The sequence below is a fragment of the Dendronephthya gigantea genome, unplaced genomic scaffold (assembly GCF_004324835.1).
Source record: "Dendronephthya gigantea isolate DGI-Jeju-01 unplaced genomic scaffold, DenGig_1.0 000019F, whole genome shotgun sequence".
NCBI classification, from domain to species: Eukaryota; Metazoa; Cnidaria; class Anthozoa; order Malacalcyonacea; family Nephtheidae; genus Dendronephthya; species Dendronephthya gigantea.
Genome location: NW_021163029.1, coordinates 1,732,893 through 1,756,983, shown reverse-complemented (window position 1 = coordinate 1,756,983; position 24,091 = coordinate 1,732,893). Strand labels below are relative to the sequence as shown.

The following is a 24,091-nucleotide window of genomic DNA, read 5'->3' as shown; positions in this document are numbered from 1 at the left end:
TCTTACTGAAAAACGCTTTGCTACATTTTGATCCTGAGTCATCCCTAGTCGCTTACCTAAGGCGCGGTTAATAAGACATTTTGATCTGCAACATTTTTTAATTATGATGTGCTTGTGAATATTCAAAACCATTTTGGTTGGACTCTAAATGACCATGTTTCAAACCTTAGACGGAACATCGCGCGAGGAATTTCACATTTATGTGCCATTGTAGATTATCATTTGTTTAAATGATTCCCATAAGGTTGGGATATGACTTTTTATAAACACTGGTACCGTGTTATGTCAAAACATATGGCAGCCGTATACCCCACGTCATGACGTCGCACCAATTGTGAAGAGATCAGCATCTCAAAAATGTGATACTGTCATAAATGTAAGTGAATAAACCATGTTTTACGTACCTTACACGAACATGCATTGTCTGTTCAATTCCCACGTTCGTTATACGTTATATATTCCTCATTGAAAGGCAACTCAAGATCGGTTAAGAGGACTTTTAATATTGTACCCTGAATTTTTCAAAAACAGGATAAATCGTAATCTTTTTGTAGAGAACCACCTTATTGGAAGTTATAGCAAACGCTCCAAATCTATTTCATCTAATTATTTGGACCAACAAACCGCGTACAAAAATGAAAAACAGTTTTTACCTTTTATTACCTGATCGAGAATAAATAGGGGAATAAATACAGTACCAAAAAAGGCATCACTATCCCTATGCAGCTTTTAAGGGCTGCTTTCGCGTTTTTCATACGAACGTAAAAGTCTAAATCCTTATAATTATATGTCTTATTTTAAAACGCTAGCTTAATAAATCGTAACAATTGCAAGCATGTTTCGACCCATTTGTAATTATTAACAATTTGGAAGCATTTAAAGTGTTCCGTACGTAAAAGTGGAAAGCAGCACTATAGGGCATGTTTTGTTTTGTAGGTTGATAGAAAAGTCATCAGCTTTTTGGAGAAGCAACGGTTTGCAGAAAACCTTTCAATTCCAACGATGTTTCCAACTGATTTTTTGCCAGAGTCATTCTTAAACCCAGTTTAAAATTGAGAGTTGGCATAGATACTTTTCCAAAATACCGTAAAAAAATTCGTCTTTAAGCCCATCATATTACCAATGTTGCGTTCATTTTAAATATAACCCCTATTGAAAATACGAACCTCTTATAGCGTTTTTAAGTGTCAACGGTGTTATCCGTGGTGTTACCCATGGACATGCATGGATTTTAATTGTATTCTCACGACTCGGTTTGCCCAGCGTCTTCGATCGTTAAGTTCTCACTGCCCAAATAATTCCGTTAAGTTTTCAATGCCAAAATAATTCCGTTAAGTTCTCAATGCCCAAATGCCTCAATTCTCCACCTTCCTCGGCTTGATGATGTGTTTGATCGTTGCAAACGCAGTCTTCTTTGTCTCTCCCTTCCAGTATGTGCATGTTATTGTGATCTCTTTCCCCCTTCACGATAGATGAAAAGTTACCAGCCGAATTGTTATGCTCCTTTTCATGTTCTCCTGCAGAATCAGCCACAGAACATACCTTTAGGAAGAGGTTTGAACTTTGAAAAGTTTATTGACATAATTTCAGTATTTTCTGTATACATACCGTTGAAATTTAGAGCAAAGTATATTGTTTATGCTACATGCTACATTACACAAGTAATATTGTTTACTGGAAAGTTACATCCTCCCTCATAAAGGATGCTAATCTCTTGTTTACACTTACAGTCAACACTAGCCATATTTGTTGACAAGGCATTACGAATCCTAACAATCTGGTCACCTTTAATACCACAGATTCTCGGCAATCCATCTGATGCCATTTTTATAATATTGACATTATCAAGCTCAAAACACAAATTACTTAATCATCAGTTAATATGATAGGGAGAATAGTAATGTTAGTATAATATTACTGTATATATAAATTAGTACTACAACAGGAAGCACAGTTGCAGGTGTCAACTGGAAATTTCCGATATTTTCAAAATAATTTCCAGGGTCTTTTTAGCAAATTGTTGGTGGGGTTCATGAACAAAAAGGGCCTAACTGGATGAGCCATGAGTTAAAACATAAAATGCTTGATTCCTGCTTATGGGAGTCTGCATGGTATTGTGTAAATATCTGGACGTATTGAAATAGTTTAGTAAATATGCTATGAAAACCCTTCAGAACGTTTCAACCTTGCAGACACAAATCGAAAGAATTTTGAAATTTGAAACGCTTTGATAGTAAAATATATAACGTTGCATTCAGTTATTGTATAGTGAAGGCAAGCGCGCAGGGGTGCTTGGGGTCCAAGCCTATTGTGGAAGCCTGTGTTTAGATCACGCTATCCAAACACATGGAAATTTAATTCACTTTTTGAAATCAAACTTAGAAGACTGCCTTGACTACCAAAATATTACTTCTATTTAACAATTAGAGAGCGATAGAAAAGTTACAACGCAAGTATGGTGGTAAACGTAGACAGACCCTGACCCATTTGGCAACTTTAAGAGCACTACCCAAAGTACGACGCCATAACCTGGAAGAATTAGAAACCTTGTTGTCAACGCTAGGCCATATTCTCATCGCCTTACAAGACGATGAACGTGGCGATAATGAAATTAGAAGTCAGCGCCTTTGCTTAGCAGTGGAGGAAAAACTTCCAGTGGAATTTGTCAGAGAGTATAAGTATTGGTTAAGTGAGCGGGATGAAGATGATGATTTTAAAATGCTGGCCCAGTGGGTCGATGAGGCTAAGGAGGAAACGGGAGAATTCGTCAAAGCGTACCATGGAGGACGACGTCATAATCAGGGCTTTAATACGGATAAGAAAACTAGGGTCAGGAAATGTATCGTTATGAATGCGACGTTGATGATCCGCCTTGGGTTCATCCAGAATTTAAAAAGCTGCCTGTAGCTACACAGGCAGACAAATATCATTGGTGGTTTCCCTGCAACTGTCGAAATTGGCGGCAAGAATCTAAAATGCTGGATCCTTGCTCCACTGGATCATATGTCACCGAAAGCCTAGCGGAAGAGTTGCGCTTGAAAGGGTGTAAAGTGTGTGGTCACATCCATCAATGGAACCTTCTTATCACCTGCGGAAGCAAATATGTTAACTAACGCAACGGGGAACATGCCGGCAATTGAGTTGGACGAATTAAAAGGCAATTGGCAACACTTGGAGACCATCCAGTTTGAAAGAGTTTCAAAGCGAAAGCAGATCGATATTTTAATCGATCGAAAAAAGATTGCTTCCCGGAGGCCGTTCCCGTTGAAGATCGTCTTCCCGGGTTAGAGCTCAGTGATGGTAGCCTGACGACGTTGAAGACCCTAGGAGTTTTGTGGAATGTCTAGCAAGATATCTTCAAGTTCGCTGTTAACCCTCCGTCGCTGACTGAAAGCCCGACCAAAAAAAAAGTCCCAAGTAGTATAGCAAAGCTGTTTGATCCATTGCAGTTTTTGGCTCCCTTCACTATACGAGCGAAATTATTGTTGCAAAAGACATGAACAGCTGGAATTGGTTAGGAAGACAAAATGCTAGACGATTTTGTGCAATGAGTGGAACAATTGGCTAAAAGAACTGAGCAACTTAAACGGATTTGAAGTCCCTCGCCCTCTTCGCTTGCCGGGACCTACGGACGTCTGGTTGCACACCTTCTCAGACGCATCCCAAGATGCCTTCACAGCAGTGTCTTATCTTGTCAGTAATTACGAAGATCACGAAGCCACCTCACGGATAGTCGCATCCAAGAGCCGTGTCCCGCAACTAGAGTCAGTTACCATCCCAAGACTGGAACTCACGGTAGCAGTCCTCGCCATCCGACTGGGCACCAGCATTCTCCAGACATTGAAAGTCAATGGAGCAACGTACTTGACGGACTCAACGAACGTCCTGTGTTGGGTGCGTAACCAGAGCCGTGCATTCAAGCGATTTGTGCCGGGCCAATCGAGTGGAAGAGATACAAAGACATTCCAACGTAGATCAATGGTGACAGATACCTGGTGGGATAAATTCACCCGACATACCGACTCGTGGACTTTCCGCAACCAACCTTTGTGAGAGCAAATTATGGATGGAAAGACCAGAGTTTTTGACGGATGAGGAAAAACCATAGCAAAAAGAATTATCGAATCACGGTCCATGTTGTGGCACAATAAAACAAGAAGAAAAGGAAGACCAAGTTCATACAACGAATACGAAGCCAGTGACGACAGCCGCCTCGATCCAAAACGTTAAAACATCTATGACCCACTTTATTCGAGTTACGGCCTGGGTTAAACGGTTGATCAAGAAATGTAAGCCCCCGACAAATTCACGAAATACCTCCATTGTTCTGCAAGACATCGAAATTAAAACAGCGGAACTGTTCTGGATTCGAAGAGCACAAGCTAAAAGTTTCACTTATACTAACCAAAGGACCAACGCCTATTATAATTTTGCCCTATAGTCGAAAAAGAGGGCATATTAAGAGTGGATGGCCGCCTCCGCCTTGCTGAAGATTTGCCTTTCGACACAAGACATCCAATCATATTGCCCAAAGATCATTCGATAAGCCGACTGATTATACTTGCTGCTCACGAAAATATCGGACACGGAACGGGATCAGAATACCTCTTGACAGAACTTCGTTCGAGATTTTGGATTATAAAAGGAAGATTGACAGTTAGAACTCTAATTGGTAAATGTCCTGAATGCAGGTTCCTCACGAAGCCTTGTGGTGAAAAAATGGCTCCCCTGTCTACTTCAAGAATAACTTTGTCCTTAAGAGCCTTTTTGAGCGAGCGAATTCCGACCCTCTGCGCACGAATTACTTCCGTTATTGCTTTAGGAGGAATCAACGACCGGTGATATTTCCTCTTTACTCTAAAGTCATCGTCAGTCAGCGTCTTAAACTAAGATGAAAAATAAGGTGATTTTTTGTAAAAAACTGATGTTTTACAAACGTAAACAAATACCTCGACAGCTTACGGCGATTCAAATAGGACAATGTTTTCGCAAAATACACTGTGTGTCAATTTAGCACCAAAAAAAGTGTTGAATGAATATGGCAAAAATAACACCCGTGGAGGTGCTATTTTAACACCATGGTATAGCTAGGTGCTAAATTAGCACCCATCCTTGGTGTCAATTTAACGCCTATTTCGGTGTCAGAATAACACCTTTGGGTGTTCAAATAGCACTGGATATGGTGTTAAACAAGCACACTTTTATTGTTATATCCAAAGATCTTTTTAGCTACTACAATTCCCATATCACTAATCAGATACTGACATAACATTTATTAATGACACATATACTGGGAAATTAAAAAGATTAATATATTAAACATGGTCACATTTACATATATACAATTACTGGTCATGCAGGAATACACACAATACAATTTCAGTCAAAAATTTACAATTTTCTACAATCAATACCAAGTTCCTTGAAAAATTTTTGGACAGAAACTCTCTTTCTGGCCTGTTGGCCATTTCCATTAGCACAGCCTCAAAAAAGGCATAAATGTTCGATGCTCCTGGTTTGTACTCCATATTTAGAACATAAAAGCTTCCCACTAGTAAGGAAACTGCCTTGGGGATGTTTATTTTGGACACATTGGTAAAACTTGCCCTTAAACAGGGATTACCAGGGTATCCAGGTCCCGTATGTCACCAGATCCAATCAGCATTGGGTATGTTGCTTTACTTATTTCACAATCAATAGAGTCATCATCCTTGAAAAAAGAGAAATATTTAACTAAGTATTTATTTAAATATTTAACAACAAATATAATTTCTTAGTTGAGTTACTTAACCCATAGACTCTCCCCTTGACGGTACATAAAATCATATGGTGTACGTACGTAAGACAAGAGTATCGCAATAAAATAGGCAGCATTGCAATCTACTTGGTTAGCCATTTTCAGAGCTAAGAGTCTTTTCTACTATATATTATTAGGGACGCTATAATCGGAGAGTGGGATGGCCAAATTTAAATTGTAACAGCAATTATACTTACAGAGCATATCATCAAAAGTGGGTTGTGGGAACACTTGTCCTTTAGATATTGCTGAAGCAGTAACACTGCAATTGCGCTTTCTACGTCTATTGAAAAAAAACCCGCAATATGTTACAATTCATACCTATACACTACAATTGCATATAACTGATATAAGTTGCAAAATCTAAATTTCTGTAAAATTAAACTGTAAGGGTAGTACCTATAAAGTAGCAAAATTTCAACATAATTACCTGCTTGTTTACTTGGCTCGTCAAGCACAGTCTTCTTCATTTCATTTAACAAAGACTCACAGTTTTGTTTGTGCTGTTTTCTGCATGCCAATTGAAGGATCTTCTTTTCGACAACTTCGAAATTTTGAACCATTTTCTTGACAATTTTTGGGTCTTCCACAATTCTCCCAAATTCTGTCCTTACTTATACATGAAAAATAAATCATTTTATGCTGCAGGACACTTTGTATGTCGAATAAAATTTCTAACATTAATGAGATTGGAGATAAAAGGACCCGGTTAGACCCATATACAGGGTATATGTATAGTACAGTGCTATAAGTAATGAACATGGGCAGTGAGGTAAGCAAAATATCATTGAGCATTAGACACATGGAAATCATTAATGGCAAACTCCGGCACTCCTTGTTTGGGCTTTTTAATGACAAGGCAGGGGACATCACTATACTTATTGATGGGTGAAACAACCACAATACATATTTTTATACTGACCTCTGACACAAGTTTATGTTGAAAATATACACGGGTAAACTATTTCAAAAGGTTATGGGCCCAGGGACGTATATGTAGGAGGTGAACAACGAAGCAAAATAAGAAGGTAAAACAAAGCCTTTGTGATGGAAATTTGGTTTTGTAATGGCGTCAGGTTTGGACGCTAAAACGGCGAGTATAATCCCATTGAATGGAAAGAATTACCCCACTTGGAAAGTGCAGTGTCGAATAGCACTTGTGAGGTACGGTGTGTGGGGAATTGTGACTAAGATTGAAGTGTCGCCAGGTACAGATAAACCCGAAGATTTAACAAAATTTATTGCGAGAAGAGATCGTGCGTTGGCAACCATTGTTTTGTCTGTCGATCCGTCGCTGTTATACCTCCTTGGGGATCCACAAGACCCTGCTGTGGTTTGGGAAAAATTAGCAAATCAATTCTAAAAGCAAACGTGAGCAAATAAGTTGGAACTGCGTCGTAAACTCTACTCATTGCGGTTGAAAGACGGTGAATCTGTTCAGAAGCACATCAAAGAAATGACTGAGATATTTGATAGATTAGCAGTCATAGATGACCCAATAACAGAGGAGGATCGAGTTGTTCATTTGTTAGCATGTTTACCTGAGTCATACGATATATTAGTGACGGCCTTGGAGGCAAATGTTGAGGTTCCCAAAATGGAAACTGTGACTGAACGTTTGTTACACGAAGAGTGAAAACTAAAGCAGAGAAGTGAGTCTGAGGCAAGTGATGGAATGAAAGCTATACTTGCAAATAGACAGTCAAAAGGCAAGGGTCCAAACTGTTACCATTGTGGAAAGTTTGGACACATTAAACGAAACTGTTGAGAACTGAACACTCCAAAATATGATGGTCACAAAGGAGATTTCAACGAGCATGAGGCAAATAATGCAGTTGAATCTAGACAAATCGACAGCCGCTCAGATAGTGATGAAGTGGGATTGATGGTGAATCATGCATTTAATTCATTAAATGGCAGAACAAATGTATGGATAATTGATTCTGGAGCAACTTGTCATATGTGCAATGATGTCAGTCTATTTGTAAAATTGGAAAACTTAGAACAACCTGAAGAAGTTGCTCTGGGAGATGGACATGTTGTGAAGGCAACTGGATGAGGCATTGTGAGAACAGAGATAGAGTTTCCAAACAGGAAAAAGGGAAAAAGTTGTGTACTACAAGATGTTCTGTATGTTCCAAGCTTATCGTACAACCTAGTAAGTGTATCTAATGCTACAAAATCTGGAAAGACAGTTAAGTTTAATGAAGATGGTTGTCATATTCTTGATGAAAATCAAAAGCTGATTGCTGTTGCAAAAAGAGTAGGAAACCTTTATTACCTGAATTGTGTGAACAGTCATCATGCAAATCGTACTGTGGAAAATTCGAATTTGAGAAGCAAAGAGGTCACCTGGCACAAAAGATTTGGACATCTTGGTGTACAAAATCTCCAAAAGTTAGCAAAAGAAAACCTTGTTGATGGTTATGACTATGACAAGTCAAAGGAAATTGATTTCTGTGAATCTTGTACTGAGGGAAAGCATCATCGAAGCAAATTCCCAGTCAACGAGGGTGGACGTGCAAAAGAGCCCCTTAATTTAGTACACAGTGATTTACGCGATAAATGAGTACAAAATCGCTTAGTGGAACTGAGTACTTTCTGACATTTATCGATGATCACACTCACTATATGTATGGATTTAATTACGTCTTGAAACATAAAGATGAAGTCTTTTCAAAGTTTTTAGAGTGGAAAGCCGCAGTCGAAAAATCCTCTGACAAAAAGGTTAAAGTATTTCGCACTGACAACGGGGGAGAATACACCTCAACGGAGTTTGAAAATTATCTGAAGAAAGAAGGAATAACGCACCAATTGACTGTGCCGAAAAACCCGGAACAAAATGAAGTGGCTGAGAGGATGAACCGGACTTTGGTAGAATCGGTAAGATCCATGTTAGCTGAATGCTAAACTCCCGCACAAGTTCTGGACTGAAACGCTCTCAACCGCTGTTTATCTTAGAAACAGAAGTCCCACTGTTGCAGTCAAAGGAAAGACTCCTTTCGAAGCCTGGACAGGTCAGAAACCCAATGTGAAATATCTACGAGTATTTGGCTGCGAAGCATATGCTCATGTGCCAAAGGACGAGAGAAAGAAACTCGAATCGAAAGCTAGAAAGTGTATTCTCCTTGGTTATGGCGCCGAAACGAAGGGTTATGTCTTTATGATCCAAAACGTGCTAGAGTCTTTCACAGTCGCGATGTTAAGTTCAACGAATCGTCACAAGGAACTGAAGTTGTGAAAGAACAAGGGCCAAATCAAAACACGTATGTGGAACTTGATTTTCCCGAGTTTGAAGAACCCATTGCTGATGAAGAGTCGGTCGTAAACGAAGTGCCTGAGCCTCAAAGTTCAAGGAGATTAGAAAGAGATCGAAGGCCACCTGCCTACGATGGGGAATGGGCAACAGCTGCAAGTTATGATCAAAACGAGCCAGGAACTGTGAAAGAGGCTTTCACAAGTCCACAAAAGGCGAAGTGGGTAAAAGCAATGGAAAAAGAAATGGAATCACTTAAAACTAACGAAGTGTGGGATTTAGTTGAACTACCCAAGAATCGTAAAGCAGTTGGCAGTAAGTGAGTATTTCGAGTCAAAACCGATGCGAATGGAATAATTGAAACACACAAAGCTGGACTCGTAGCTCAAGGTTTTAGTCAAACCTTTGGCGATGACTGTGATGAAACATTTTCACCTGTAGCTAGGTTTGAATCAGTTCGAACAGTTATCGCTTTAGCTGCACAGCACAGTTTAAAGCTTCATCAAATGAATGTTACAACGGCGTTTCTAAATGGAGATCTCAAAGAAGAAGTCTACATGAAACAACCTGAAGGTTTCGTTGAGAAAGGAAAAGAACACCTAGTCTGCAGGTTACGTCGAAGCATCTACGGTCTTAAACAGTCTCCACGTTGCTGGAACTCTGTTCTTGACAGGAAACTGAAGAGTATGGGCTTTGTGCAAACCATCAATGATCCATGCATCTACGTAAAGGAAGAAGACGGAGATATATTTATTATTGCTGTGTACGATGATGATATGATCCTGGCCGGAAAAAAATGATCAGAAAATCAACGAAGTGAAGCAAGTACTCGCTAAACTATTTCAAATGAAAGTTATGGGAAAATTACACTATTTCCTGGGTGTCAAAGTTGTCCAGAAACCAGATTTAAAAGAGGTTTGGATTGGTCAAGAAGCGTACACAAAGAGTGTGTTAGAAAAGTTTGGCATGGAGTGTTCGAAACCAGTGAACACACCTGTTAACCCTAGGAAAAAACTGAAGAAGGCAGCAGACGACAGTCCACGAGTCGACCAAGTCAACTACCAGTGTGCTGTTGGGCATCTACTTTATCTGTCTACGAAGACAAGACCTGATATCGCGTATGCTGTGAGTGATGTAGCGAGGTTCAGTGCAGATCCAACGGAGGAGCACTGGGCAGCCGTTAAGCGTATCATGCGTTACCTGAATGGAACTTGAGATTTAGGTCTACTCTATGATGGAAGCAAGATAACTTCGTGTGTTGGATATTCCGACGCTGATTGGGCTGGAGATCTTAATGATAGAAAGTCGACGTCTTTCTGATCAGCAACGCAGCTTTCAGTTGGCGGAGCAAGAAACAGTCGTGTGTGGCTCTCTCGACTGCCGAAGCAGAATACATGGCATTGGCAAGTGCAACTCAAGAAGCAGTTTGGCTTAGACAACTTCTAAGTGATCTCAAGAGCAAGCCAACTGGTCCAACGTTGATACTTGAAGACAATAAAGCAGCAATCTGCATGGCAAAGAATGCACAGTACCATGGTCGTGCAAAACATATTGATATAAAGTATCATTTCATTCGTGAACATGTTGTTAATACTGCAGTTAAATTAGAATACTGCAGCACTGAAGAAATGATCGCTGACATTTTTACAAAAGGACTCGGTGCGGTTCAGTTTATCAAACTTAGAAAGATGCTTGGAGTTAGTTAAATGGACTATAACATGTGAACATATAGTTATACGAGTGAGGAGGAGAATTGAAAATATTATACACTAGTAAACTTTATTTAAGAAAAACATTATGGACTTCCGGTTTTCTGTTAAGAGAGGTCGCATGGCAATAGGGCGAGGCTTGTATGTTTTTGAAAGGCTGAACAGTTAAACTTTGAGTTGTTGATAGTATTGATATTTTTCTTCCTTTTTTATACTTTTAAAATAAAACTATTTAAAAGTTTAAGTGCAGGATATTCCTGTAGCACATCTGTGACAACTCCGTTAATTATCTGCTGGCGCCTGTATGGGTAGGTCAGCTGCATCAACTCTTTGATAACGCTTGCATTCCTTTTTGATTTTGCCATCTCTGCTTTCATATGCTTTGTATGTTCCTTGCAAGTCTCTTCAGTTTCCCCAACAGCTAGCTCAGTGGAATGTCATCCACTTTGCGCTTTTTCAGCATTTGGTCTTGTATAAACCTTGCTGGCTGCCCCTGGTTCTTGACAGCAGGAGTCCGAGGTTTCCTTCTCATGTTTTTGAACCTATTATGGATTGCCATTGACCGAGAACCCTATTTTGTAAATTATGATTAGACCATATGAATTAATAAGATTCACTATTGTTGACAGCATAGAACAGAACCACATTAATACCCTAGTACCACTGAAGATTAAGGAAATAATACTTACAATGCCTGCTCCAAGTGAATCAACCAGGAAGGGGTATGCCTCATTTATCATGAATGCCACTTTATCCTATTGCTCTTTGGTTGGGTACATTGTGTGCTGCTTAATTGCATCACAGCACTCCCTGGTGAGGTTATCTCTCAGTTTTCTTGTTAATTTCCCTAACTTAATTCAACTCCTCATTTACAGCAGGAGAAAACTGTAAAGAGAATAGAATAGAATAAACCCATTAAGTGCCAGAGCTTCGACAAATGCTTATTATTTATATCCATCAGTGAGTCCATATACTACAATAAATGTTTTTAGCATAATTATAAAGATTAATACTGAAGATAGGTACTACATACTGACTTAATTCAATCAAAATATTCAATAAATACATGAAATGATTTACATACTATAGAAGGAAGTTTAAACTCTCTTATCCAGTTAACATTTGCAAGTTTTTTCTCTTTAATTGCAAAGCCTGGGATAGATAGTGGAGAAGCTGTCTTTGCCATGGGTGTGGTGGGTTTAACAGGGGTGTATGGGATGCCCTCGGGGAACAGGTGGGTGTTTTCAAATTGCTTAGAGTACTGGTGGGTGGGTGGAAAGTGCTCAGGGCACTGGTGGGGGTTCTTGTTGTTTTGGAAGAACTTGGGGGTAACAGGAGGCCTACTGGAACATGTTTCTAATTCCTTGGGCAAATCAGGTGTCTTTGGGGCTATAGGCATAACGCTTTCGACCCGGTCATGCAAAAATAACTCACATTTAGTGTTGGTAAAATTATGTTTAGAGGTACCAAAGAAATGTCAGAAGTGTCTGACTAGCTAGTCATTGAGACAGAAACACTATTGTCAAACCCCTTGTTTGTCCATTACAAAAAAGCAGGACTAAATCAAATTAAAATATCAGATAAAATCAAATATACAGTATAACATAGGCCTATTTTTTTCGGGAGTATGATATTAAATGTTGTATTGTTATAAAAACTAAAGGCTGTGTTGTAACAAATGGTTTATAGAAAATTGAGACGTGGAGTTTTTGGGTATGAAACTTTAATGTTAGACTGTAAGGTAAGATTAGATCGCCGAGGATTGCAGAATGGGTTAGTAATTATAGTCGTCAGAATCAATGTCTGAAATGTCAAAATTCAAGAGATGAAGTTTGCGTTCGGGCAATCACTGAAGGCGATGTTGAAATATCGCACTAAAATTGTTATAGCATGCTGCACCAGTCGAGTTTTGTGGGTTACGTTTGGTTCTAATTGCTTATATGACCATGCATACGACTCGCTTTATGTGGGGTCCCCATTTTCCCGTACTTGTCGTTAATGCGTCAAGGTGGCTGATGTAATCGAATGTTTCTGTGCATATGTGCAGTCAACAATGACAAAATTTCAAATTTCGAGTTATTATAATTATTCATTTCTTTAGAGATGAAGGCCTGTTTTCCACTTCAACCATATCGTAGCGTAATTGGGTATTTATTTCTTTCCGAAGTATTCGATCAGAACTAATGACTTTCAAGTAATGAGATACGCTACGTTTTGCCACGATACGGTTGAAGTGGAAAACGGTCTTAATTGTTTTCACAGTCAATAAACACCAAAATATTAGCATAGCTTGACAAAATGGTGGTAGAATTCATTGGGACATTGCATCTTTTTCTTCATCCTGTCATTAATATTTTGTAATATATTGTGACAAATTTTATTAAACTAAACTAATTAAACTAATCTAAAATAGCCAGGCTGGCTACGCTACTGTTTGTAATTATACATTAAATATATATACATAATATATGTGAAAATAGATCGAATTCATATCGTATGAAGCTAATTTTAAAAGGCAACTAATAAATTAAATCATATGTTTGGTAATTTTAAGCCCAGCTCTTTAAAGCTTTTAATATAGATTTGTGAAGCTTTAAAGCTTCGCACAAATCGTAGTAAAGTTTTGAGATGGAAAATTTTTGGTTTCGAATGAACTGATTGAAAGGGAATTCTCTCTAGCGCCACTCTAGTTTTCAGCCACTTCTAGTTGTCTCTTTCCCGCTCTTTTTGATAGGTTTTGTTGTTATATATAGAGATAAAAATCAAAATAATAAAAGATTTGAAATTTGAAGTGTTTTTAATCATGACTAATTCAACATTTTATTAAAATTGCATGAGCTCTCTATTCATGCTTTAAGAAATTAAACTTCGTGCATTTCAAAAAGCTTATTTCTATATGCAGTATAAATTTATCGTAAGTTTATTGCATCGTAAATTTCGATAAGCCTTCGTAGCATCTTGTGCTATGAAAAAGCAAACAGCTGCATGTGCCAAATGCAAACTTGGTATATATGCATATGACATGCAATATCGCTAATTTGTATTTTTTGTTGTAATTAAACTTGCGGTAGTTGCACAAACATCGGACAATATATAGATACGATCAACCTTACATATACAGCAAATTGACGCAGTTTCAAGGTAAGATACTATGATAAAATCACGAATGTATAATAGTTAACTATAGCTATATGATTCAGGATGATCATTTATAACAGCTGTTTTCGATTGTGGCGTTTTTATTCTCAAGCACAGGTAAAATTTTAAACCGTTATTAATTATACAAAAACCCGCTTTAAAATAAGCAACAGAACTAATCTCGCCCTGGAAACATCTATTTATTGTGATTTTTTCCTTTATTATTCGAATGATCCTAAGGTGGGTTTACATATTACGTATCTATAGCCTATATAGAGAAACACATCCAAAAACATGAAAATTAGGCGTTTTCCTGCATGGGCAGGTGGCTTGGGTACAGAATGCATGTGATCTTGTTATTGTTATATTAGAGATATACGAGAGATAAGCCATTATCCATTATTCAGACTAAAAAGTTTCATGTTTGAATATTTCTTGATCTTTATAGAGTTCATTATAATGGCTGGCCTGAGGTTACTGACAGGTTTCTGTTTATTAACATTTCTGCAGATGAAGAATCATATCTCTCGAGGTTAGTAGCCACATAAAGATGTTAGTTTTCCTCGAATTTTCCGCTGCACAAAATGCGTACTCCAAAAGGACGTGTTTTTTGAAGTTGTTCTAGCGATATCTAATCGTAGTTACTGGCAACGTAATTACTGTACTATGGAATGATTGAAATCCTGACTGATATAATTTTTTCAATAGATCTTAATAAATCACTGAACTAACAGGTCTACGGCTACGCGCGTGTACATGTCGTACGGGTGGGTAGTACATAGAATTACAATGGTGACTTGTAGCGCTCCATTTGAGCTCTAGGTGATCAATACTTGCATTGTTGACCAATACATTTCCAGAAATTTGCGGACATTGTGATTTGCATAAATACTAATTTGCATTTAACTTTCAACAATAAAGGTCTTCAACTTTTACTATAAAATACATATAGCAAGGTACAACACTTAAAATTGCCGTTGCCCTGGATGTTGTCCACTGTTTGCCGACCTCTGGATCAGTCGTTTTGCAACGTTTTGACAATTGAATAACTTACCTTGGGCGTTTCTAAGTTCCGCGAACTGATTGCGTTCAACTGCGTATAACGATATTCGTATGGTCGAACTTCCTGATGAGACTGATAACATCTTTTAACGTGACTGCAGAAAAAATCCGGACCGTACAGGAAAATTTGTATCAGGAATACAAAAGACAATATCTTTAACAATATTACTTGGTATGTTACACGTCAATTCATTAACAATCCGAATCGAAATGTTCAGTATGAAGGAGAACGATTTTATAAGTTCCTTGAGAGAACACAGCCAAAATTTTGGGCAATAATATATTTTTTAATTTGGCAGACTGCAGAAATACCCAAGGTAAAAGATTCGGTTACCAAAATGTTTCTAAACAGCTGTTCTATCCATCAAGAGGTCGGCAAACAGTGCTTAAGTCTGTGGCTCTAACGTTACCGACAACATTTTATATATTTTTCACTAAATTTATTTTATAGTAAACTCGAAGGCCATTACGTAGGGTTCAAATTCAAATTAGTACACAGCCGTTTTGTCACCAATTTCTGGTAATGAATTATTTTTCAGGCGAAAGGACGTCGATAATATGGCACGATATCAGTGCATAGTTTGCTGCGTCTCGTCGACATATTAATAAGTTTAATAACCTGATATGGTTTTAGGGGCGTATCCTGATTGTAATTTTACAAATGGCTTTGGAGGCTGGATTAACCAGGAAATGCGTGATTGGGTCATTGTTAATTCAACAAAGACTGATTTGGGAATATTAACAGGAAGACAAGGTGAAGCATCACAGTTGATTCACAAATATTATTTTACGTTCACTAAATACGAAAGTGTTTTTTATAGAGATGGTATTTTTTCCAGGATGATTTGTAAGCTGTTTAAGCCAGTGCGTGATAATAGGGGAGCATCTCTTGTTACATTTGATCTAATTATTGATCAAATCAGTTGAAAGTAAGCACAATGGCCATGCAAGTAGCGGTTATCTACACGGCTAGGAACAAGCCGGCATGGATATTACCAGAAATTAGAGATAAAAGGACTGTTGCTTGTGAACTAATTTGCATTTTACCATACATATATATAAAGTACAAAAATACTTTGGTCAACGTTTTGGCCGTGTTCTCTCAATGAACTTATGACGTCGCTCACATGACATTCATTCAAATATTTCGATTCAAAGAATCGATAAATAGACCCCATGGGGACGAGGTTGTTGACCTGAAACATACAAAGAAATGTGGTTCAAAATGTTGTCTTCCATATTCTTGATATAAATTCTTCCGGACGGAAATGCAAATTAGTATTATATAAGAACATGTGCAAATCTCTGGCAATGAACAATGTCAGTGTCCTGCCAATTTTGTTCTCACTTGTCAACATTGAACAATATTGTTGAAAATGAACGGGCAGGGTGTAACGTTATTGTTCAATGTTGATAGCAAGTGCAATGATCGTTTTTAGGCGTGTATTGCTCTTCATGCTTTCAGCGCACAATAATCAAGAGCGACGTTTCGTGGCTCCTCAGTCCATGCAGAACTCAACATTCGTTGCCTCTCTATCAGTAAAATTTTTCTTCTTCTGCAAACGATTTTGAAAAATCCGTTTTGTCATCTCGGAAACTAATGTTTCTATAGGTGTTGGTGATAGTTTCGCAGTTACTGGCGATCACTCGAGATGGTTTGAGATGGCAAAGCTGTACAGCCCCAATATCACAGGCCCGGTCTGCATGAAGTTTTATTTTTACCTATATCAAACCAACAACGGATTTTTGAAAATACGGACAGTACGGGCAGGATCAACCTATGAACAAACTGTTTTCTCTCGCTATGGAAATCATAGCGACAAATGGAACCTTGCTCAGATTTACCTGAGTTTTTCTCCAACTGATGTTTATAAGGTATGCTATGATGCCATTACATTATGAGTTTTCATGAGTTATATTACTCCGAAGGTAAAACTAACATGCGAATTGCATCTATTGGTGATATTATAAGATAAAAATAATTTACTTCAACATGAACTGACAGCTAGAGGTCACGAAAAGGATGAAAGACAGTGGATTTACTTTGTTGCTTAGGTCGTCATTTCGGGAAAGAGTGATTATGGGAGTTCCAAGAGAATCGCTATAGATGATATAATATTCCAAAATCATACTTGCGATGAATTAACCAAAGGTAAACACTTACTGCTTTTCCGACTCTTGAGTGTGAACCTTCAAACTAAAGGTGATTTGCCATTACCGTCCGCTTAACCTGCGCGGGCGAAGCGGCTTTGGAAAATGTGCCCATACGACCGCTTCACCCGCGCGGGCAAAGCGACTGCAATGGTAAATTGCCTTCAAAAACTTCACTTTTTCTTACAGCTAATATCGACTTTAACTGCACTTTTGAAGCAGGCACTTGTGGATGGGATTTGATGAATGGTCTCTCAATTTCATTTTTTGATCGTGGTAAGATTTAGGGATCGCCAAAGATCGTTAAATGGGGGGGGGAGGCAAATATTCCAATATTCATGTTAGCAGACCGTAAAAACAATCAATTTCAAAAGGAACTAATAATGCTGAATGTGAATATATGAATATTAGCCATGCCTCTCCATTTAAAGATCTTCCACGGCCCCTGGATAAGATGGAATTATATGATAAGCGTGATATTAGCCAAAAAATTTATAATGAATCATGAAATCATGAATCATTAAACTATTCACGAAGCAATAATAATTATAATAATGATTAAATTAACATGCAATGGTATAATCAAATGAGGCTTACAGATATAAGTTGATATAAGAAAGTATGATCTTTAAAAACCTTTAACCATTTTATTTCAACCTTGTGAAATGAATGTGAAATAATGAATAATTAATCATATATAAATTCCAATCAAGTTGCGCATGCAGTATTTTGGTCTCATGTATACGCCTGTAATTCTCCATAAGGTCTAGTAATTCACATAATATTAAACTTAATACAACTTAATCAATAGTATTCATAACTTTGTTACACACATGCTCTAATATGCATTAAGCTTAATCTGTTAATTTCACAAGCAGGTACATTACGCACTTGTAAGACAATGGCCGCACGCCTACATATTAAGAAGCAATAGTTAATAGTAAACTAACAAATAACAGTCAGTTTGAGTTGACAGATTTGCATGGCATATTTATTTGGGATGTTTTGGGTAATAGACTTTAAATGTTTCCTCTGTTTTGGATACCTCGGGTGGATTAGACCTGACACCATAATTATTTATTTATGTATTCTTCTATGAGTGCATGCATGCAAACGCGAGGACGAGAGTTGAGAAGTGAGAGTTGACTAATTTGTACTATCTTGTATTTATTTTGTACAATTTTGCTGAGCCTGCTACTACAAAATGCAAACCGCTAGCTGTTTTGCAACTCTCATCAACTCCCACGACCGACCAAGTGAACACGAACTCTCATTGATTCTCGCCAAAATTTGAACCAGTTCAAAGTTGATGTGAGTTGATGAGAGTGCACGGCAGTGCATGGAATTTTGCGATGAAACACTAGCGAGAGTTGCAACTCTCATCAACTCTCATTCTCGTTTGACCGCGAATTAACATTCGAATTCATTTAGAATAACAGCCAACATCGTACTCAAGGTTTTTCTTAGTTTCGAAAATTTTTACAAATTCACATCTCTGAAAATGATAATTGCATTGTAAATTGGAAGGAAAGTTGCACAATGCAACAGCGCTTTAAAGGGCCCTGAGCCCCCTAACGCGGTAAATTTGAAAAAAGGTGACTGTGTCCTACCCCTCTTGATGAAGTCTTGGAGCCAAATACTCCATGCTTTAAAGTTATCATATTTTTTGTATCTCTAGATCTGAATCAGTCCGTTGTTGCACTCTATCAAGCGACGTTAAGCAGTCCACAAATATTTGAACGTGATTCCTGCTTCACATTTCAGTATTATGTAGCCAAATATGATACTATATTCACTAACGGTGGGATCTTTGTATTCATTAAGGATGCAAATAATAGACAAATGCTTCCAGTGTGGAGTAAGCGGGTGTATTACGATCGGGGGAAATGGCACACGATCCAGATTAGACTAAGGCATCAAGATGGTTTTGATCAGGTAAAATCTTCCCGGCATTGCATGCAGCAGCCATATTATATTCAAATAATGGAAACAAAGGAATGACGAGAATAAAACTCATTTTAGGTGGAAATACAGAGCGTTTCTTTTTTCGTGCATCTTGCGAATTTCTACATCATGTCGGAAGTATATTGCAATGATTTTGATGGTCAGTAAACCAAGCTGTATACCTCTGTAAAACGTTACCACATAGTTTGCGAACAAATCATGCTTCTGCATGTACTGACTATATAATAATGCGCTCGTATATGCAATTTTTATACTGCCGGTCTGTATACTCTGAGTCTCTAACTTCAGTGGAAAAGCTAGAAAGGGCTCAGATATTGAGCGTTAGGAGGTGTGATGCACCGACAAGGTTAAAAACGTCAACTTTTTCTTTTTAAATTCAGATCAAAAGACATTTTTCGTCTCCATCAAGAATGAACAACCACTAGAATACGTTATTTCTGAAGATGGCGTCTCTTGTGATAACTATCCAGCATCAGACTTCATTGCAAGCACAATCCCGAGCAAAGATTATCCTCAACCTATGTATTTGTTTGGAAGTGGATGGGAATGGCGGCAAACCACATTGAGACAGAGTAGGGCTGCTCTGGGAGATGATTTATATGGTTATTTCTATGTGAGCCTGACTCCGCGTGAAGACAGTTCTGCAATATATTTCAAGATAGAAAATGGATGGTATGGACAGTACATTTCAGAGTTAAGACCCACTCCGCTCGATGGAAACTGGACAGGAAGTGTTGTCTACGTGAAAGATCACCAAAGTCGTAGAGGTATTTTAAAATTAAACGAAGCTCTCATAGTTGGACGAGCGCTGGGGATGAGCTCAAAACCATGTTTTGAGCCTTAGCACGCGCACATATCACTTATGACATTAATCAACCTATTAACCTGCACATGCATATAAAATTGGATACGAACATTGAGATGAATAAATCTCAATGAATATTTTGAGGTTTATTTATCTAAATGGATACGAAAGACAAAATATCTCAATTTGCTTAAGGCTTTATTGCAATAGGTACTTTTTTGATAGACACTGTATAGAATTTTAACCCACTGACATCGATCAATTGGGTTGTTTTCGCTATTATTCAGATAATGGAAATTGTCCTCCTGGCTACCTCTCCCTTGGCAAAACTGACAAGTGTTTTTGGCTGATGTGCGATTATTCTTCCAATGTTGAATCTAGTTGTTCAGAGAAACTCGGGACTCTGGCATCACTTGACACAGTTAGCATAAGACGTGGTTCTGAATATCTGAAGTACATCAAAGCTGCAAGTGTTGAAATCAAACAGGTTTGCTTGCAAGGCGCTGTTACACTTTTCCTCGCAACTTGGAAGTTGCAAGGAATGTTGCATAGTGTAACACCCCCTTATTAAGCCGATTGACTCGCAAATATCCAAGGCCATGATTTCACGCAGTGACCGGGTATCCAGTAGGCGTGGCGGTTAGGCGTTTTGTAGAAATATACTCCGTTGACAACATACGCGTGGATACTAAATCCGAGTTATTGTTTTGTAACTAAAAAAAGCCATTCGGCAAATGCTCGACATGGATTAAAGGATTCACATATACGTCTCACTCTGCAAAGTCAGTCTTAAATTAATTCTATAACCAAAATTCCTACGATTTCTATCGGTATGCTAAAATAACTTTTCGACTTAGCGCGAATTTACGGAGCCAGAGGGTGTCACATTCCCTAATTCTCAAATTAGTCCCTCATTGTTGACTAGATATACATTTTGAACTCTACTTGTTAGGTTACAGTCGGTTTGACAAAATATGGCGATGGGTGGATTTGGAAGGACGGACGAGTTTATAATGACAGCGATGGTCTACTTAGCACGGATTACAACACAAAAGTATATTTTTCTTGGGAAGACAAAAATGGTGAATGGGTACTAAAAAGCGGTCAACCTGATGGCGTACGACTTCACCTCTGCGAAAAAATAGGAAGTAAGCAATGATGGAATAAGTTGAACATTTTGACATTTGATACTCTATTTTCAGAAAAGGATTATAGGCTGGATCTTCACATGCAGAAAAATAGTTCGTCTGCAAATTCTCTTTCGGATTGAGACTATTTTTTCTGCAAGTGGAAATCCGCCCTGAGTTGCAAAACTTTTCTTCTGTATTTGCAAAAAAATTCTTCTGTATTTGCAAAAAGCACTCGATTGTTTTATCTCCCTTTTGTTACAGAAAACATTGCGCACAAATCTGGATCAAATCAGTCAAGTACTTTCTCAAGATTCTCTTCAGGGTTTGCAGTCGATGGACTTCTTTCCACTTACAGCTCAACAAGACTACCTGAGAAAGTATAATGCTCTTGCGTTCTCTTATCACTATTGTAAAACACCAGTAAATGAGAATATTGCAGAATACCAATATGTTTTGATTTTTCCTTGAAGTCTTTAGCGAAGTTCAAGTGTCATTCTTTTCAACATAATGTTAGGATTGACTTTACGTTCTCGGGTATTTTAGAGCTCGCCAAAGTCTTGGTGGAAAGTCGAGCTTGGCAACAAAATGAAGATCTTCTTTGTGCAGATAACTTGGAACGCAGAACCAACGATTGGTATAATTACCGTCAGTTTAGAAAGAGACGATATTCTACCAAACTTTGTAAAGAAAGTGGAGATAGGTTGGAGAATTAGCTTTACATGCGAGCCACCATTACCTGCCCGTTACCTTAGGATTGAGAGAAAAAACGAAGCTCTAAAAATTTCAGAAGTGGACGTTATTGCCACAGGTAATTCGTGAAATAACTTGTGGATAGTTTTCATTAGGGGGTGGTAACAGATAATATATCCAGTGAACTTTCCAATCGGTATGAAAGGACAACCTTTTCAAACAAACCGTTCATTCCGGAAAATTTCTGGTTGGGCGGAATTTTGCTAATTTTACGTTATGATCACTACTGCCGTTTTTTTCCTGCAAAGTTCATTCACGAAATTCGTTTTCCATTTGAATTTGCTTTTACAAAAACCTGCATGACAAAGATTTTGAGGAGCCATTTTTTTCCCGCCAAAAGTGATGTTTTACCCTGGCGCATTGTCTTTTGTAACGTAAATTGATATTAGAGTTTAATATACTAGTAATATTAGACTTACTACGCGGCTACGCTCATATTTGGTACATCGACGATATTTTTCGCATACCTTTTTTCCTTTCACGTTACAGATTCAATCCTAAATGATATACGAGGTGTTAGGAGTTCTTCTTGGGAAAACCAGCAAGAAAAACTTATCAACGATCCTCGGTTCAATCTCGCGTCATCATTTAAAGTTTGGACGCAGTGGGACGAACAGAAGGTGTTGGAAGCCTACCTTTTGGTATGTTACCATTATTGTTACCATTATATGTACGTCATTAAGCCGATCCTCCACCGTCCCATGTGAAGATTTTCAAAAACCGCTTCGCCCGCGCGGGTAAAGCGGACGGTAATGTAAAACCGCCTTTACTGTGGTCAGGATCACACTGACGGCAGAGAGGGTTTAGTTCTAATCTAATGCAGGGGTTTCGTGCATTGCACTATATTATCATTCAGCATCTTATACTTGCACTATACGCACATAACTGTGTGTATGAATATATTACATGTATATTATTGAGTAATGATCAACTATGTAAATTTAAGAAATTTAAAGGGTCTTAATTTCGAGTGGTATTATACACACTTCAAATTCAAGCCAGGAACAGTAGATGGAAAAATGAGTCAACTATATAGGTCCTCCGGCAGGAATCGAACCTACGCTTTTGCGATGCCTGTGCAATGCTCTTGCCACTGAAAAAGAAAAAAGCGTATAAGTCCGATTCCTGCCGGAGGACCTATAGTTGACTTATTTTTGCATCAACTGTTCGTAGCTTGAATTTGAAGTGCATGTGTATAATACCACTCGAAATTAAGACTCTTTAAATCTCTAGAATATTCCTGCATCGAGTGAAGTGCCAGAAATCATACTTGATTTGCGTAAATTTAAGTTCCAGAATCAGTACGCACTCATGCATGCTGATACACGGCATCCTGTGCTTTTTTGAGTACCATCTCCTGGCTTTTGTGCAGCGGTAAAATTTCTGATTATAATTATAGTTGATTTTTAAAGCTTTTTTAATTTTTTAACAGGCCCCGTTTGATGGCGTGTACAACTTCACCGTTCATGGTGATACTGCAGCAAGATTAACTATTTCCCAACACAAACATTCAGATGATACCTTGTTGAAATATTCTTTCAATAATTCAGATGGGCAAAAGTATGATTAATTTTTATGAATAATTTTAATTATTCAGTCTAATTTTACTTCTTTATATAAATATATATAATGCCGGCAATTTTGTTTTTGCTGCTCACCGTATCTATATATAGGATATTAGCTACACGGTGGCGAGTAGATATGACATACGGAAACGTGACATACGGAAAATATTCACACTGTACCCCGGATGTAGTGCCGTATGAGTTCTACGATTGTTTTAGTTCTCAGTAAGATACCCCACCCCCTCCCCTCCCATGGTAATAAAATGAATAAATAATGCCAAAACCATACTCGTGGTTAACAAATCAACCTCCCCCGTAAGTGATTTTTATTGGCTATGAGCAAGAGTGCTGAGTGCAATTACAACCCGCAAAGAGTAAAATTAATAATGGTAATAGAACGAATAGGAGTGCAATTAATGCCAAAATCATACGAGTGATTACAAAATCAACCGACCGCGCAGCGGGAGGTTGATTTGTTAAGCACGAGTATGATTTGGCATTAATTGCACGACTTAATTCGTTCTATTACTTATTAATTATCCATCTTCTGTAATCAAAAATTCTGGTCATTTTCTTCAGCAAATATATCATTTAAAAGGTCAAAATTTTCAAAATCATTGTCAAATTCCTCCATTTTTAAAAATTTCGCGCCCTAAAAGAAAACAAATTCTTATTTTGATCCTGAATGCTGATTGGCTACTTGTAAAGCTATGCTGAATTTCATTGGCTGTGAACAAGAGTGCGATTACAGCTCACCAAGAGT

At 38.0% G+C, this 24,091-nt stretch overlaps 1 protein-coding gene across 1 annotated transcript; it reads left to right on the top strand.

The window, feature by feature from the left end:
• The first annotated feature begins 13,840 nt into the window (after positions 1-13,840).
• LOC114521050 lies at positions 13,841-22,581 on the top strand. Its single transcript, XM_028541436.1, has 15 exons — positions 13,841-13,903; positions 14,349-14,432; positions 15,597-15,716; positions 16,575-16,837; positions 17,018-17,114; positions 17,303-17,389; positions 18,792-19,048; positions 19,136-19,217; positions 19,459-19,845; positions 20,171-20,370; positions 20,836-21,031; positions 21,275-21,390; positions 21,557-21,821; positions 22,253-22,404; positions 22,543-22,581. The coding sequence occupies exons 2-15, from the start codon at positions 14,360-14,362 to the stop codon at positions 22,579-22,581; spliced, it is 2,334 nt and encodes a 777-aa protein (XP_028397237.1). The 5' UTR covers positions 13,841-13,903; positions 14,349-14,359.
• The last annotated feature ends 1,510 nt before the right edge of the window (positions 22,582-24,091 follow it).

Bases quoted from the DNA above. Each gene is read 5' to 3' on its own strand.
- LOC114521050 (XM_028541436.1), top strand. From the start codon at position 14,360: ATGGCTGGCCTGAGGTTACTGACAGGTTTCTGTTTATTAACATTTCTG. The intron at 19,218-19,458 runs GTCAGTAAACCA...TTTTAAATTCAG, and splicing joins ATATTGCAATGATTTTGATG to ATCAAAAGACATTTTTCGTC. The intron at 21,032-21,274 runs GTAAGCAATGAT...CTTTTGTTACAG, and splicing joins CCTCTGCGAAAAAATAGGAA to AAAACATTGCGCACAAATCT.